The 14739-nt window shown below is 51.1% G+C and overlaps 5 protein-coding genes across 5 annotated transcripts; 4 read left to right on the top strand and 1 right to left on the bottom strand.

The window, feature by feature from the left end:
• Positions 1-91: 91 nt before the first annotated feature.
• On the top strand, positions 92-4112 carry N7539_002582 (uncharacterized protein; the record flags this gene model as incomplete). Its single annotated transcript, XM_056932185.1, has 4 exons — positions 92-547; positions 614-732; positions 795-997; positions 1039-4112. The coding sequence occupies 4 exons, from the start codon at positions 92-94 to the stop codon at positions 4110-4112; spliced, it is 3852 nt and encodes a 1283-aa protein (XP_056792144.1).
• An 884-nt stretch (positions 4113-4996) lies between these two features.
• N7539_002581 (uncharacterized protein) lies at positions 4997-5417 on the top strand (the record flags this gene model as incomplete). Its single annotated transcript, XM_056932184.1, has 2 exons — positions 4997-5119; positions 5181-5417. 2 exons carry the CDS (start codon positions 4997-4999, stop codon positions 5415-5417), a joined length of 360 nt encoding a protein of 119 aa, XP_056792143.1.
• Positions 5418-5856: 439 nt separating this feature from the next.
• Positions 5857-6101, bottom strand: N7539_002580 (uncharacterized protein; the record flags this gene model as incomplete). The annotated part of the gene is given in 2 exon segments (XM_056932183.1): positions 5857-5962; positions 5980-6101. Coding segments are annotated over 2 exon segments (228 nt in total), but the record flags the coding sequence as incomplete, so codon positions are not given.
• Positions 6102-7043: 942 nt separating this feature from the next.
• N7539_002579 (ABC transporter ATP-binding protein) lies at positions 7044-11224 on the top strand (the record flags this gene model as incomplete). Its single annotated transcript, XM_056932182.1, has 2 exons — positions 7044-7097; positions 7166-11224. 2 exons carry the CDS (start codon positions 7044-7046, stop codon positions 11222-11224), a joined length of 4113 nt encoding a protein of 1370 aa, XP_056792141.1.
• Positions 11225-12275: 1051 nt separating this feature from the next.
• Positions 12276-14724, top strand: N7539_002578 (fungal specific transcription factor domain-containing protein; the record flags this gene model as incomplete). The annotated part of the gene is made up of 7 exons (XM_056932181.1): positions 12276-12396; positions 12495-12757; positions 12845-12939; positions 13016-13596; positions 13733-13768; positions 13834-14115; positions 14183-14724. The coding sequence occupies 7 exons, from the start codon at positions 12276-12278 to the stop codon at positions 14722-14724; spliced, it is 1920 nt and encodes a 639-aa protein (XP_056792140.1).
• Positions 14725-14739: the final 15 nt, after the last annotated feature.

Here is a 14739-nt window from a genome sequence, read left to right as displayed (position 1 = left end):
TCAGCCAATTCTTGCCCGCTCGCACTCAGACCACTTATTGCTTCCATGTTTCGTGCCTAGCACGTCTTGAAATTTCCTCTTGGTGTTCAGTATGGAAGCAAAAGCGGCAGAGCTTCTGGCAGCCTTCAAAAACCCGAATGTTTCAATTGACGCCAAGGTCGCTCATCTGACGGCCATTAAGTCGGACATCAAGCAAAAGAATGTGCCTGAAGGCGCCGTCCCAATCATTTTCGACACTCTGCGCCTGGCTCTCACATCCCAACATTATTCAGTCCTCGGAGCTGGATTTTCCACCCTCGGTCACTTCCTGAAACGTCTGACGATTCAAGATCAGCAACAATGGATTGTCAGTCAGGCGCGCAACTTCTATCACATTCTCCTGGAGCGACTTGGGGACCACAAGGAGCGGATTCGATCACAAGCGGCGTCAATCTTCACGGAATTATGGGCTGTGGCACCCACTGAAGTCGAATATTATGTTCTCGAGACTGCCTTAACTGGCAAGAATCCGCGGGCCAAAGAAATGAGCATGTTGTGGCTCTCAAACGTGAGCTTCGCTGCCTTCCTTTAGCTCCTCCAGCTTGCGCACTTGCTAACTGAAAATTTATTGAAGATGACCAAGCACCATGGACTGCTGTTCCGTCAGTACGTATCTTCGCTGGTCTCGTGCTTAGAGGATGCAGACAGCGCCGTACGAGACACGGCGAGAATGGTGGTGGTCGAATTGTTCCGGTACGCAGCTTCGAGCTTGTAATAGTCAAACAACATGTGCACTTGCTTACTCTAGGCCTCAGAACTGCTCCCGCGCGAGCCAAGTCGGACTTGCAGAAACAGCTGCTGGCACGGGGTGTGCGCAAATCAATTGCTAATGCCATTCTCGCTGGAATTGGTTTGAGCGATTCGGAGCCGCCGAGCTCGGTTCGCTCCCTGTCTCGCGCCGACAGGCCCATCTCGGTAATGTCGTCGAGATCGAACATGCGGGATCTCGTTGAAGATGGTAGGTTTACAGCATGTCAAAGTCTCCCACATTTAGTATAGATATTGTTGACACGCACGAAGAAGCAGAGCCAATCCGACATCGTCCGGAATCATCGAGGAGCCATTATGATTGGTCGACTCCCGCCCCTCCAGAAGCCCCTTCGAGGCCCAAACCTCCAGCGGAGCCGCAAAGCTTACCGCATGCCTCCTCTGAAGACGATGGAATTGAGCCTTTTCTAGTTGCGTCAGCAAGAGACATTGATGATACCGTGCGAGACATGCTTCCGTGGTTTGAGGGCAGGGAATCGGAAGACAATTGGCTGAAACGTGAGAAGAATGTCATTCTTTTCCGTCGCCTCACTCGGGGCAATGGGCCCCAAGATTTTCCTCAAAGCTACATCCATGGAGTCAAAACTCTGCTCGATGGGATTTTCAAAGTTGTCCACTCTCTGAGAACTACATTGTGTACCAATGGCTGTCTTCTGGTCCAAGATATCGCTCGGACATGTGGCCCAAAGATGGACCATATGGTTGAGATAACCATGCAAAACCTAATCAAGCTCTGCGGGTCCCTGAAGAAGATAGCTGCACAAAATGGCAACGCCACTGTGGATGCCGTCATCGGAAATGTCTCCTACAACATCCGTATTCTTCAGCACGTTCAGTGGGCTTCTCAAGAGAAGAACTTGCAACTTCGATTGTTCGCCGCTGGATGGCTTCGAACCTTGATCAGGAGACAGGCCCATCAAAAAGCTACTGTCGAACACGGCGGCGGTCTGGATCTCATCGAAAAGGCCCTCAAGAGGGGGCTCGCAGATGCAAATCCTGCAGTGCGAGAGGCTGTGCGTAGCACGTTTTGGACATTCTACAATGTTTGGCCGGATCGAGCGAATGCAATCAGTGCAACTCTCGACGCAAAGTCCCGAACACTACTTGAAAGAGATCCATCCAATCCTAACGCTTCCAAGACCGCTTCCACGCCCACAAAGGCTTCGGCTGGCCCTAGCGCCAGTCGCTCAGCGTTAAAAGAGGCCATTGCGGCCAGGAAGAGAGCTCTACCCCCGCCGCGACCAGAGTCCGCCCAGTCTACAGTTGTCGATTCAGATGGGACGACAAGGCCTCCCGCTCGCACACTACATACAGTTGCACCCCTCTCTTCTCTCTCGTCTGCTCCCATGCGACCTGCTATGAAGCCACGTCGGCCTGAAATCAGCCGCCCGGCAACTGCGGATCCATACGCCCGTAGACCTGACTCTCGAACCGCTCAGAACGTGCCTTCAACGAGCGGATCTCCTAGGGCAGTGCGTCCAAAGGCCTCCACGCCCTCCTCAAAACCTACGTCTGGGCCTCGCCTCCGAGCTCAAGATGCTGAACAATCGAGTACAACTAGAGGCAGGCCGAAAAAGCTTGATCTGTCGAAATCTAAATCTCATGGAGATTTGGCGGCCGCGAGTCATTCTCGCAGCGACTCTGGCGCAAGCGTTCCACCGTCCCCGCAAGCCATTAATGAGGGTCAGCTTAGCGAGCACGACAAGCCGACATCAACCGTAACGGAGAGTGACCTCTTCTCTGTCTCGCGCCCGACGCCTCCCTCGCATGGAATTCCCGACGCTCTGCATCTGCATTCCAGGCCTACAAAAGAGCCGCCATCCTCTCGTGTCCCTGAAGAAAGCACAAAGCTTGCTCCACAACTCTTTGAAGCGAATCACGAAGCACCAATGTATCCTGCTTCCCCAATCGTCGCATCTGACTGCCAAGCGAAGACTCAAACAGAACCAGTCATCATATACGAAGATCCAGATTCGCCGGTCGTGACAGAACCCAAAACGCCTCGATTATCTCCGTCCCGAATTTCCAGTCCAGCGAAGTCTGCTCGTCATACCGACGAACATGAGCAGGACCGCGTCTCAATGCCGGGCTCTCCTGCAGCACCTCAAACACCTCCCAAATCCACGTTCCCAGAGCTGGCTTCCAATGAGAATGTTCAAGAGGACGGTTCCACCGAACCACGGTTTCCTTCACCTCAGAAGACTCCTCTTCGAGGTACTCCCTCTCCCATAAGACACCGAGTTCATCACGCGCCATTCCCGCACGGTGCCAACCTGCCGCCTTCGTCCTTACCAAAAGCCGTCACGCCCAAGGCGTTCGCCCGTAGTCTGAATGACGAGAATGTTTTCGAACATACCTCGAAGAACGATGGCTCTACCACGACCCCGCGATCTGCAGTGAAGCCCAGCGCTTTAGAGGAAGTTCCGTTGAATGAGTCCACCCCACGGCTTTCAGTGGAATCAAGAGGGCGGCCTCAGGAATCGCCAGCACTTTCAACGATTGAGGAACCCACATTTCGCCACCGGCGCAAGTGGGCAGAGCGACACCGTAGCCCAAGTCCTCGCTCAAAGGATCCAGCCAACGCCCAAGAGATGCTGAACAAGGCGCTGATTCGAATCACTTCGCACACTATGGATATCTCAGGATACAGGAAGCTGCAAGGTCTCTTCCAGTATCACGGCGAGGCCATTGTCTCGCGCGAAGGCGAATACTACGCGCTGCTGGAGGCTCTTTTGCGCGAGCTCGAAGCAGCCCCACTCAACCGAAAAGACCATGACGTGAAGACACAGATATTAGCTACGATACGCTCAATGATTCTTCGTACTGGCACACTTTTTCATCGATACGATGTGCCCGCCATGGCCTCTCTGATCCAAGCTCGGCGGCATTATGAGTCCAATTCGCATTTTGTGACTTGCCTTGAAGAAGTGGCCGAACAATTGGCCTTGCTTCTCCCTCCACAAATAGTGATCGAAGGTGTGCTACAAGGCATTGACACGGACGATGCTACGGAGAGCGGCATGAACGACGATATGTATCGTTCTGTTATCATGGGACTTGCCACTGTGCACCAGGCGCTCTCCAAGGGACCTGTTGAGCTATCCGATGACAGCTTGGCTCAAATTGGCACAGTTGTCAGCAAGCAACTCGGCCATACTCGACCTGGAGTACGAAAGCAGGCAACGGAGCTTTGTACTCTGCTGAATATCAAGTTCGGCCCCGAGCGCATGCAAAAGGTCACGCCTCCCGCGGGCGAGGGCTCACTTAACCTCTTGACCTATTTCATGGCCCGTCGCACCCAATGAGACACCTAGATGCGAGGGATCGATATGTGAGCCAAGGCTCTTCTCGAGTTGGCTGTGTGAATATTGCCCTTCCAGTATTCTTGTTTGAAGTTACATTATTGTTCCTTTCCCCTTCTTTTTCTCTTCTTCTTGTCCGCATTCTTCGTTTTCTTTTGTTGTATCCATTCCCCTTTCTCGAACATGCTTTTGTAATTACCATGATCAAGTGGCGCTGAGGCTAGCGGGACGTTTCGGTACTTCAAAAAGGTGGGCAGTCACAGCGATTCCGACAGTAGTCAGCTTTATTTCTCATGCTACTCTATTCTTTTGATCTCTGACACAACACGGGCCTCGGCCTGTTTATTCAGGTCTATTCAGACCCAACAGAGGACTCATGGCATCTATCTTACGACTCGGACACGCGGCCGACTTTCGCATCGAAAGACAAGCTGCTAGGTACCCAGCGTTGCGATCTTCTTTTCAAAGATCAACTTAGGATCCCTTACTTGCGATGAAAGCTACGGTCGGCGTGCGCAGCGAAGTTCCTGCGCGTGGAGCACCTGACAGTGGCGGTATGGTTCGTGTCATCGATTTTGTGGGCCGAGTCTAAGCAGCCACAAACCATGCAGAAGCAGTCGGGGAAACAAGAATAATTGAAAGATCGGTACCTTTGTATGCACATCGGAATGGATGGAGTAGTCTTCGGAGTGCCTCCGTTATGGATGGGACGTTACCCTGCCTGAATTCGAAGTTGTAAGTAGTAGGTAACTTACTAGCCCAGGCGGTAAGCACAATGTTGTCATTGCGGGCGGATATACATGGATGGCGATGGATGATCGTCTAGCGAGCCCACCCAACGGTAGGATCGGGGCCCTTTCACTTCATGGAAAGTACGAGAGGCGAAAATGATGAGATGGCAACGGAGGGGGGTCCAGAAGTTCTCGGCAGCTCCAAACCAGTGGGACACTCGCCGCAATGTTGAGTATGTTCCGTCCTTTCCTCATGACAGATCGAAGACTACCTATCTGGTATGTTAATAGCAGAGGCTCTTGATGCATGCCACTTGGCAAATGAACTATCCCCTAACAGTTCCGTGACAGCAGTTTTCAGCTTGGTGTCGCAATGGTGCATTGTGCAAATGTGCAGCATCGCACACCGCTGATGAAACGGTGTGACACGGGCTTCGGTCGCGGAAATAATACCACTTTGGGCGAGATGCCTCAATTAGACCGAAAGATCGACCCAAGCGACATCGCAGTACCTACCTTGATGCAGTGGGCCACGCAGTCTACAATCTACATGACCACTGGCCTCCCAGATGAGTAGATTGAAGTCCAATGTGATAGGAAATACTGGCCTCGTCTCATGATCTTGAAGAGTATGCTAAGATGAATTTATGAGAAGCGTTCACCCATCGCGGCCCAGGTAAGATGACTCTGACCTCCTTAGGTACACATGGGATCTCAGGGGGTGTGACAACCTTGGGAGCCTTGGCAGGCGTTTTTGCCTGGCCCTCGAGTGCAAGTATAGGTGGGCCTAAGCAAATTTATTGTGACCATGCTGTATACAGTCACACGAGTCGTTATGTAGATACGAGAATGTCTCTTTGAGAGCCTGGGTCTGCAGAGGCCTTTTGAGATCGTATGAAATGCACTTAGAAGCACATTTCCTCTGTGTTGCCGTGGTACGTGGAGCACAGCGACAGTAGGTAGCTCTCTTGGACTGGGTTGAGTTTTCCCGAAAATCATGATCGTGATCGATCTGATTAGATCATCAGATAAAGAAACCCACAGAAACCCAATTGATTTTCCCGAGGGGCAAGTTGCGGACTCGCGGAAGGGGCGTTGAATGCGGTTCCACCAAGTTTCCCGCTGTTGGGTTCCCTCACCCTTGCGTGCCACAATCGACCTGAAGCAATCTGCTTTCCAAGATGTACAGCCAAGACAACGCTGGCTGGCGCGTCTTCTTTTTACGAAACCGAATCTCACCCGCGGTCCACTCAAAGCCCGGTTCTGGTGCCGGCTGATGTGCCTAGAATTCGGCCCACCGACTTCGCCCGCATCACCTCGGGACAGACATCGTATGCAGGCAGGATGATGCAAATTCCCTCTGTCAGCTTGAGGATGTGGTGTCAACGTCAGTCAGTGGAATCGATGGGCATCATGAGGCTATTCATAATGCCTGGAAAAGTGACACTAGTGGTGCCGTACCATGGACTAAATTAGCTGAAAGGACGAGTGGCAGTGGCGAAGCACGGTCAGGCATTGATCTTCGGTGGAGCTGGTCTCATAGTATCCGCCTTTTTTGCTTTTCTGTGGTTTCTTCACGCTCTACACAATGGTATGCCTTTGAAGCGAAAGACTATTGAACGGGTCTCATTGGAAACCCTGCAGTCAGCAGTCATGAGCGATTGTCATACGCCGTGCTGGTCTGCACCATTGGCTGCCCACTCGGTTATCACAGTTCCGAAGTGTCTCGAGGACCAAAATGCCACGATCCGCAGTTGCAGAGAGCTCGAGGTTCCCCCCCCCCCCTCCCCGGCCCCACGGTGGATTTGAGGCTGCCCCGTCCATAATGTCGTCAATCTCTGTGCCCGTGGTCGGAGTCGAGGACTGGGATGACTATCAATGGGTCTTCCGAATTGCCGAGAGAGGCCGACGTAAATCACTCAATCTCGGGTCTCTCGACTTCCATTGTGTTTGGAAACTTCCCTCCTTACTTTTCGTGAACTCAAAACACGCGATATTGGTGCACCGCAACATGAGCATCTTGACCACGTTTTGAGTGAATTGCATGGTCCAGACTGAAGTGGCTGCTCTTCAGCCCATAGCTCTGATCTCCTGTTGAGCCTCAGGTCGGCATTCCCCTTCGATACTTGTCGCGAGGTCAGTGTGGTCACGCCAGTCGCTTTCTCTGGGGTTCTCATGCCACTTGGCTAGACTGTGACCCAACATGGTAGATGTCACGAACAGAAATGAAGACGAAGGTGGGAAGTCATCCTCCATGGTACGTAAATTTGTGCGAGGAACCAGAACGATCATACAGTTCGCAATGTTAAAATCGGCAACGCCTAGATCACGCGATTCAAAACCAGCTACTCCGCTGGCGGAAAGCCCTTTGCCTACATTCGTCTTCTCTTCTCCCTCGACTACACCAAAACCGACGTCCTACTTATCATCTGCGGCGTATTTTTCTCGATTGCGGCTGGCCTTCCATTTCCCCTTCTTGGGATAGTGTTTGGTGATTTGATCAATGATCTCAACACAGCCACTTGTTCCGCTTCTTCACAAGCAAATCCCGACGTTTCAGGAAGCGTGAGGCAAAAAGTGCTTTATGTCATCTATATCACAATCGCCAATTTTTGCTTCATCTACATCCACTGCGGATGCTGGAGTTATACCAGTGAACGAATCGCTCGGCGGTATCGGAGGCGATACTTTGAAAGCATTATCAAGCAAGAGACTGGCTTTATCGAGGCCATGCGAGCCGGTGATGTGGCTGCGAGACTGGTTGGAGATATCCAAGTCGTGCAAGCCGGGACTTCTGAGAAAGTCGGACTTGTCATCAGCACCCTGTCCTACTTCGTGACCGCATACATCGTGGCCTTTATAAAAGTGCCGCAGATTGCCGGGATGCTTGTATCTGTTGTGCCCTGCTTTTTCTTCATGTCACTTGTCGGCGGGCACTACATTAAAAAGTATGCCAGCCAAATTGATGAGCATGTGGGTGCAGCGACATCGCTTGCTTCTTCAAGCTTGTCGCATCTACCTCTAGTGCACGCCTTCAGCTCAAATGAACGCCTGGAAATGCTTTACGCAAAATACCTCTCACAGTCAAAATCTCCGGCATTCAAAAAGGCCGCCACCCACGCTGCTCAGCTTGGACTTTTATACTTCATCGCGTATTCCGCGAATGCCTTGTCATTCTGGGAAGGCTCACGGTTGATTGCTGATGCCGTTAAAAATGGCGGCAAGGGGACCTCTGTTGGTGCTGTGTACACGGTGATCTTCGTCCTGATTGACGCCTCCTTCATTCTCAGTCAGGTTGCTCCATTTTTGCACGTCTTTGCGGCGGCAGCGGGGGCGTCCGAGAAGCTGATGGCGGTCATCAACCGTGACTCCAAGATTGATGGAACAGCTGACGGCGGAGACCGATTCGCGCTCTTTGGCACCGAAGACATCATCTTTCATGACGTGCATTTCAAATATCCATCTCGTCCTGACGCCCCCGTCTTGCAGGGTGTCAATTTGACGATTCCGCCTCGCAAACACACCGCCATTGTGGGGCCATCTGGAGGAGGTAAATCTACTGTCGTTGCTCTTCTTGAACGATTTTTTGATCCTGATGCGGGTGAAATCACCATCTCCAATCAGGTCTTCCCAAGATTGAATGTTCAATATCTTCGTGGGAGCATTGGATACGTTCAACAGGAGCCGTCTCTGCTCAACCGAAGCATTTTGGAGAACATTGCGTATGGTCTTTTGACATCTGGAAATGAGAAGCACCGACAATGGTCACCGTTCATCCTCAACTCATCTTTGGAAAACATAGTCAACGATATACGCCAAGGCATTTCCGAAACGGAAGCGCTAGAGAAAGCTGATCCCGAAATTGCCTCTCTCGTCGCACAGGTCCGACAAGCGGCTGCGGACGCCAATGCCCTGAACTTTATCGATGCTCTCCCGTATGGACTCGCAACCCAGGTTGGCTCCTCTGGAAGTCAGATGAGCGGTGGTCAAAAGCAACGCATTGCACTCGCCCGGGCTCTTGTACGCGAACCAGCCCTGCTTATTCTGGACGAGGCCACTGCCGCCTTGGATTCGACGAGTGAGAAGTTGATTCAAGATGCGCTCGCTAAACTTGCTGGGCGTATCACCATGGTGTCTATTGCGCATCGTTTAGCGACAGCCAAAGATGCCGACAAGATCGTTTTCATGAGCAAAGGCACAGTGATCGAAGAGGGCAGCCATTCCGAACTTCTTAGCCGGGGCGGTCCTTACTCTGAGATGGTTCGACTCCAGAATCTCCACAAGTTGAGCCCAACAATTATCTCACCAGAAGAGAGCATTCTCGAAGCCCATGGACGCATGATGGACGATCGGGAAAGTCTGACTGAAGTTGAGGAGAAATTGACTGGCGTGAACGTTATTCAACAAATCAAAGACGGCAGCTCCCCGTCGTCTGCATCGACTTTGAGTGAAGACACTCCGAAGCAGGAACGAGGAATTATTTCTTCCAACAATGTGAAAAAATCTGGCAACAAGACCCGCAACAAACGGTTCACGACCCGACTCACCATTGGCTTACTTCGCCCAAATTTGGGATACGTACTGCTTGGACTTGCTATGTCCGTTGTGATCGGTGGGAGCTATACCGCGGAAGCGGTCATATTTGGCCATACTATTGGCACTTTGAACCCATGTGTAGGTGCAGATGGAATCAGACATGGCGGTCACCTCTATGGGCTCCTCTTTTTCATCATGGCACTGGTGGAGTTTTTTGCAAACGTGATTGGCGGCTGTGCATTTGGATGGGCAGCTGACAAAATTCTCTATCGCATTCGCGTTTCGTCGTTGAAGTCGCTTCTAAGTCAGACCGTTCAGTGGCACGGTATGGACGACAGGACTCCTGCAACACTCATCACATACATCACTGGCGATGCCACCGCTTTGAGTAGCATTACGGGTACTACGATTGGCCTGCTTCTAGCTACAGCAGTGAACTTGGTTGCGGGGCTCGTTGTATCCTTCGCCATTGCCTGGAAGATAGCCATTGTTCTGCTCCCTACGATTCCTGTGTTGCTCATTTCAGGAATGATGAAGCTTCGAACCCAAGCGAAGTTCGCAGAACGCCATGAAAAGGCCTTCACACAAGCAACTGCCTTGACCGTAGAAGCAGTCGATAGTATTCGAACTGTCTCTGCGTTTTCACTAGAAAAGCAGTGCTGCACGCTCTACGAACGTGCTCTGGAGGCGCCTTACAAAGAAACCCTGTGGTCGATCGCTTTTGGCAACTTCTTCCTCGCTTTGGCTTTCAGTATCAGCAATCTAGTCTACGCCTTGGCATACTGGTGGGGGACGAAGCAGATTGTCGAAGGTCTTTACTCGCAAACTCAGTTTTTCATCGTGCTGCCGGCGCTCCTGTTCAGCTCGCAGTCTTGTGGTCAGATGTTTGCTCTGGCACCCGATATTTCCAAGGCAAATCTGGCAGCGTCGAATATTGCAGAGCTCTTGACAACACATTCCGCCGATGATGAACTGAATCTCGACACCTCCTCTAGCTCCAAGGATCATTCCAGCCACCTCCACGAGAAGACTGTTGACGTTGAAGAGGGTCAGTCTGGCTTTGTCGATTCTTTGACGTCAGGAACACCCCTGCCGATGAATGGAATTGGAGCAGAATTGCAAAACGTTTATTTTGAATATCCTTCCCGCCCTGGACGACCGGTCCTACGGGGACTCAGCCTGAATATTCAACCGGGCAAATTCTATGCTCTGGTCGGCCCGAGTGGTTCCGGAAAGTCCACCACCTTCGCTATGCTGGAACGATTTTATCGTCCAGAATCTGGCTCGGTCATTATCGATGGTGTCAATATCACCCGCCAGATCGGCACACAGTTCCGGGACAATATTGCGCTCGTCCCTCAAGAGAACGTGCTGTTTGAAGGAACGATTGCTTTCAATATAGGTCTTGGTGCACGACCAGGCCATCATCCCTCACAACAAGAGATTGAAGAGGCATGCCGAATGGCTAACATACACGAGGTCATCGAGGCTCTTCCAGACGGGTACGAGACATATTGTACACATGATGGAAAACAATTCTCGGGTGGCCAACGACAGCGCTTGTCAATTGCACGAGCCTTGGTTCGGCGACCTCGAATGTTGCTTTTGGACGAGTCGACCAGTGCACTTGACGTCGAGTCGGAGAAGAAGATTCAGGATGCACTCAATACATTGGCCGGTCGCACAACGATCGTTGCAATCGCCCATCGACTCAATACTATCCATCGGGCGGATTGTATTTTCTTCATTGAGGAAGGACGATGTGTTGCGCACGGCACACATGACGAACTCGTTCAACGGAATGAGACTTATCGGACGAGTGTCTTGCATCAGTCTCTGGAGACGTGATTGTAGATTTGATACCTTTTTTGTCGACAAATATATCATGAGCTGTACATGAATGTTTATACTCTTTTATTTTTGAAATATGGCCGCTCGCCAGTATCTGGTACCCAAGGAGTAAGGAGACCGGATGTTTTCTGTCTAGCCTCCAGGTAGCCTTCTTCTATGCGTTGCAACACATCAACACATTTTTGACAAGCACCCGTCATTCAAACTAACAGGCACTCTAGCCTACTCAACTGAGTGCACGTACCTTCTCTTTCGATCCAGACACTGGGCTAATCGTCAGGGTGACTAGGTAGTAGGTACTTTAAGTTAGTACTTACTAATATCTGTGGCCTACGTAATCTTAGTACTGCGACCCACCAACACCTTAGGGAATCGAGGATTCAGGACGGTCTTTACAGTCTGATTCTTTGGCACATTGCAATGACACACTCTTTTTGATCTTCACTTACGCCCCTTGACAACGAACGGATAGGTGTTGTACGGTCGTGCTGGGAGATCTCTGGACGTGCGTGCTAGTGGTTTTGGTTTGGTTCCTCTATGACTCGACCTGTCTGGTGAGATCAGTAGTTAACTTAAGTGAGTTACTAACTACCCAAGTTACTTAATGCCGGCCGTCTATTGACGGGACGGGAAGCACGTGACCGGAGAAGCATTACCCGATTGATCTGCTGCACTCACCCACGTTCCATGACGCGGGACCGTGTCCCATACACGTGATACACTGTCAAACGTACACGTGACCCTATCGAGTAGCTATAGCCACTCGAGTAGCTCACATCCTTAGAAGAATCCATCTCTTTTCGTTCCGATCACTTAATATTCCAGACAATAGCTGTTATGATCGTGAAATTACAATAAGGCCACGCGTTTGAACTGTCGCGTTGCACAAGGTTCCACCTGGACAGTTTGTACATAGTCAGTGATCAAGGTACTGGAGTCATCGCAGCCATGAGCGTTCGTGGTTCAGAGATGATTTTCCGAGCGGAGAATATTCCGATCCGCTATTTCAAAGCATGTCGATGGTGCCGAAGGGTCAAGATGCGATGCGATGCAACGAATCAAGTACCATGTTTTCGATGTCGCTCGGCAGGTCGCGACTGTATCCTTGACCCCGTTGAGGATGGCAGACGACGCAGTGAGCGACGCAGAAGAACAACAACCCCTGCGCGGTACGTACTGGTGAAGTTCGCATCATTTCTCCAATGTTACTACTGAGTGAAGAAATGCAAACGCTCATCGTGCGGACATGATTTTTATAGCGGCTCAGTTGTGACGTCCCCTCTTGATCCACGTAGTGGACTTCAGACTCCTGTTGCAAGGGAGCAGGATTACTCGTCGATACCTGGACGAGATGACTCTTTCGACGCTTCGATTGATTCGTTACCTGACAGTTCCGCGTTCAGAGATATGCACAGATCTCAGACGGCTGAGCGCCATGGGCCTGACTCGCAGCACTTGAGTCCCAATGATATGATCGCACCGGTCTCTGCGGTTCATTCCATGTCTGTGAATCTTCTTGATAGTAACCATGTGAGCATCGAAGTGACACCGCGAACGCCATTGAGTGGAATACACTTCATATAGGCATTACTCATTAATTGCAATCACCCTGGCTAGATCTTCATAGACAAGTCGGTCAAAGGCGATGGGCGAGGCGACATCATTGCCCGAGGTATCGTAAGTGAAGAGAATGCACGAGTGATGTATGAGAGGTAAGCAAAATCTTTGAAAATGAATAACAAGTGATACCATAACTATTGACAAAGTTGACGAATTATGGTACGATAGATTCGTTGGAGGTAGTAAGAATTACTTGCCACTCTTTGACCCCATCCGTGATACCTTCGACTCCATCAGATCACGTTCATTGTTCTGCTTTACGGTCATCATTTACCTCGCAAGCCGAGCCGTGATGGACCTTCGCGGGGATACGCACATGCAGCGTGTTCTTCAGGACGAATCGCAACGACTGGCTGAAGACAGCTTTTTCGAACGACCCACCAAACTCGAGACTGTGCAAGCCATGATTCTTCTTGCTGCGTATTCCGAAAAGACGTGGTTCTCCACCGCTCTGATTCTACGGACTGCCCTGGATTCGGGCCTTGAAAAGTCTTTGGATACGCTTCTCAGTCAAGACGTACTTCCTCGTAGCTCCCTGACCGCAACCATGGCAGAGCGGCAACTGATCTGGGAGACAAGAACTTGGCTCATTAGTTTCACTTTGGAACTAGACGTGGCGTCTGGGACGGGCCGCAAATCACGCATTGCTGAAGTTGATGTTGCGAAGCTCCGGGGGCTGCTCGACCATCCGTTAGCTCTGCCGTGCGACATGCGAACTATTTGCATCATCGAACTTCATCAGCTCCGTGGTACGTGCTCGGTCCCGCCCATCCTGGTCATCCTTGACTGACTAGATCAAAGGCCGCTCACGCAGCGTCATTGACAGTGCAAGCTCCGTACGAGACATCTTATCGTCAGACTTGCCTGCTATAATGACGAGCCTAGAGAATTGGTGGACCACGTGGGATGAGATTCATAGCAGTATGTTTGACTTCCTGTAACGGTTTTCGGGAGTCATTTTGACTGACACCAAAGACTCTCCAAAGACAACGGGTTTCATGCCGGTGCTTTCCAAAGGAGCAGCTTGAAGCTGATGTTGTTGTATGCAAGGATCTTTGTCTTTTGCGCATCCCTCGCACGGATTCAAAAGTTGCAGCCAGGCACATCAAGCTTTGAGTCCAAGGAAATTGACCAAAATGTGATGAGCCTGTGGCAATCACTTGTCACGACCATCATGGCCCAGATGGCATTTTTGATTGGCGAACCAGCTTACCGCTGTCAGCTCCCATGGGCCCCAACATACCCGGCTTTGACCATTGCCTTTGTCAGTAAGTTGATCATCGTAGGATGCGCCTGCAGTATTGACGCAACAAACTTACTGACGAGAACGGTCAGCGACGTTCGCACTTCGTATCGCTCGTTGGCGGCCCGATCTTATTGACCAGAATGTTCTTCTTGAGAGAGCAGAAAGGATATGCGACTTTCTGAAACAGCCTCCGTATCCCGACATCCACCGCACCGTGTCGATATTCGTAAATTATGCACGAGCTCTGATCGCTAGCCAACGGTCCCACAGCAGTGATCGGCAAAGCAATCACAGCACAGAGTTGCATGCCCCCTCTGGCTCCGACCATGATGCAGTCTCTTCGTACCGAGATGCAGAGAACCCCACACATGTTGATCCACCCACAGGCTCACCCGAGGATTCACAACAGAGAGTCAATCTGAGTATGGGAGCTGATCGCTACTCCAACGTGAATGGAGTTGCAGGGAGTGATGCAGCTACGGCGTCGAGACCGGTCTTTCCCCGGCTTCCCGATACGATGGAAGCTCCCAGCTGGACCGTGTCGAATTCCATCGCGGAATCATTCGGCCTGTTTGAAGAAGGCCAAAACGACATTTTTGACTTTTTGCCAATGATGCCTTCAATACCATGACGGAAAGGCGCTGCG

The sequence above is a fragment of the Penicillium diatomitis genome, assembly GCF_028827545.1.
Source record: "Penicillium diatomitis strain IBT 30728 chromosome Unknown utg000003l_segment0_segment0, whole genome shotgun sequence".
Lineage (NCBI taxonomy): Eukaryota > Fungi > Ascomycota > Eurotiomycetes > Eurotiales > Aspergillaceae > Penicillium > Penicillium diatomitis.
The sequence above is the reverse complement of the archived record's forward strand: the minus strand, read 5'-3'. Positions and strand labels throughout refer to the sequence as shown.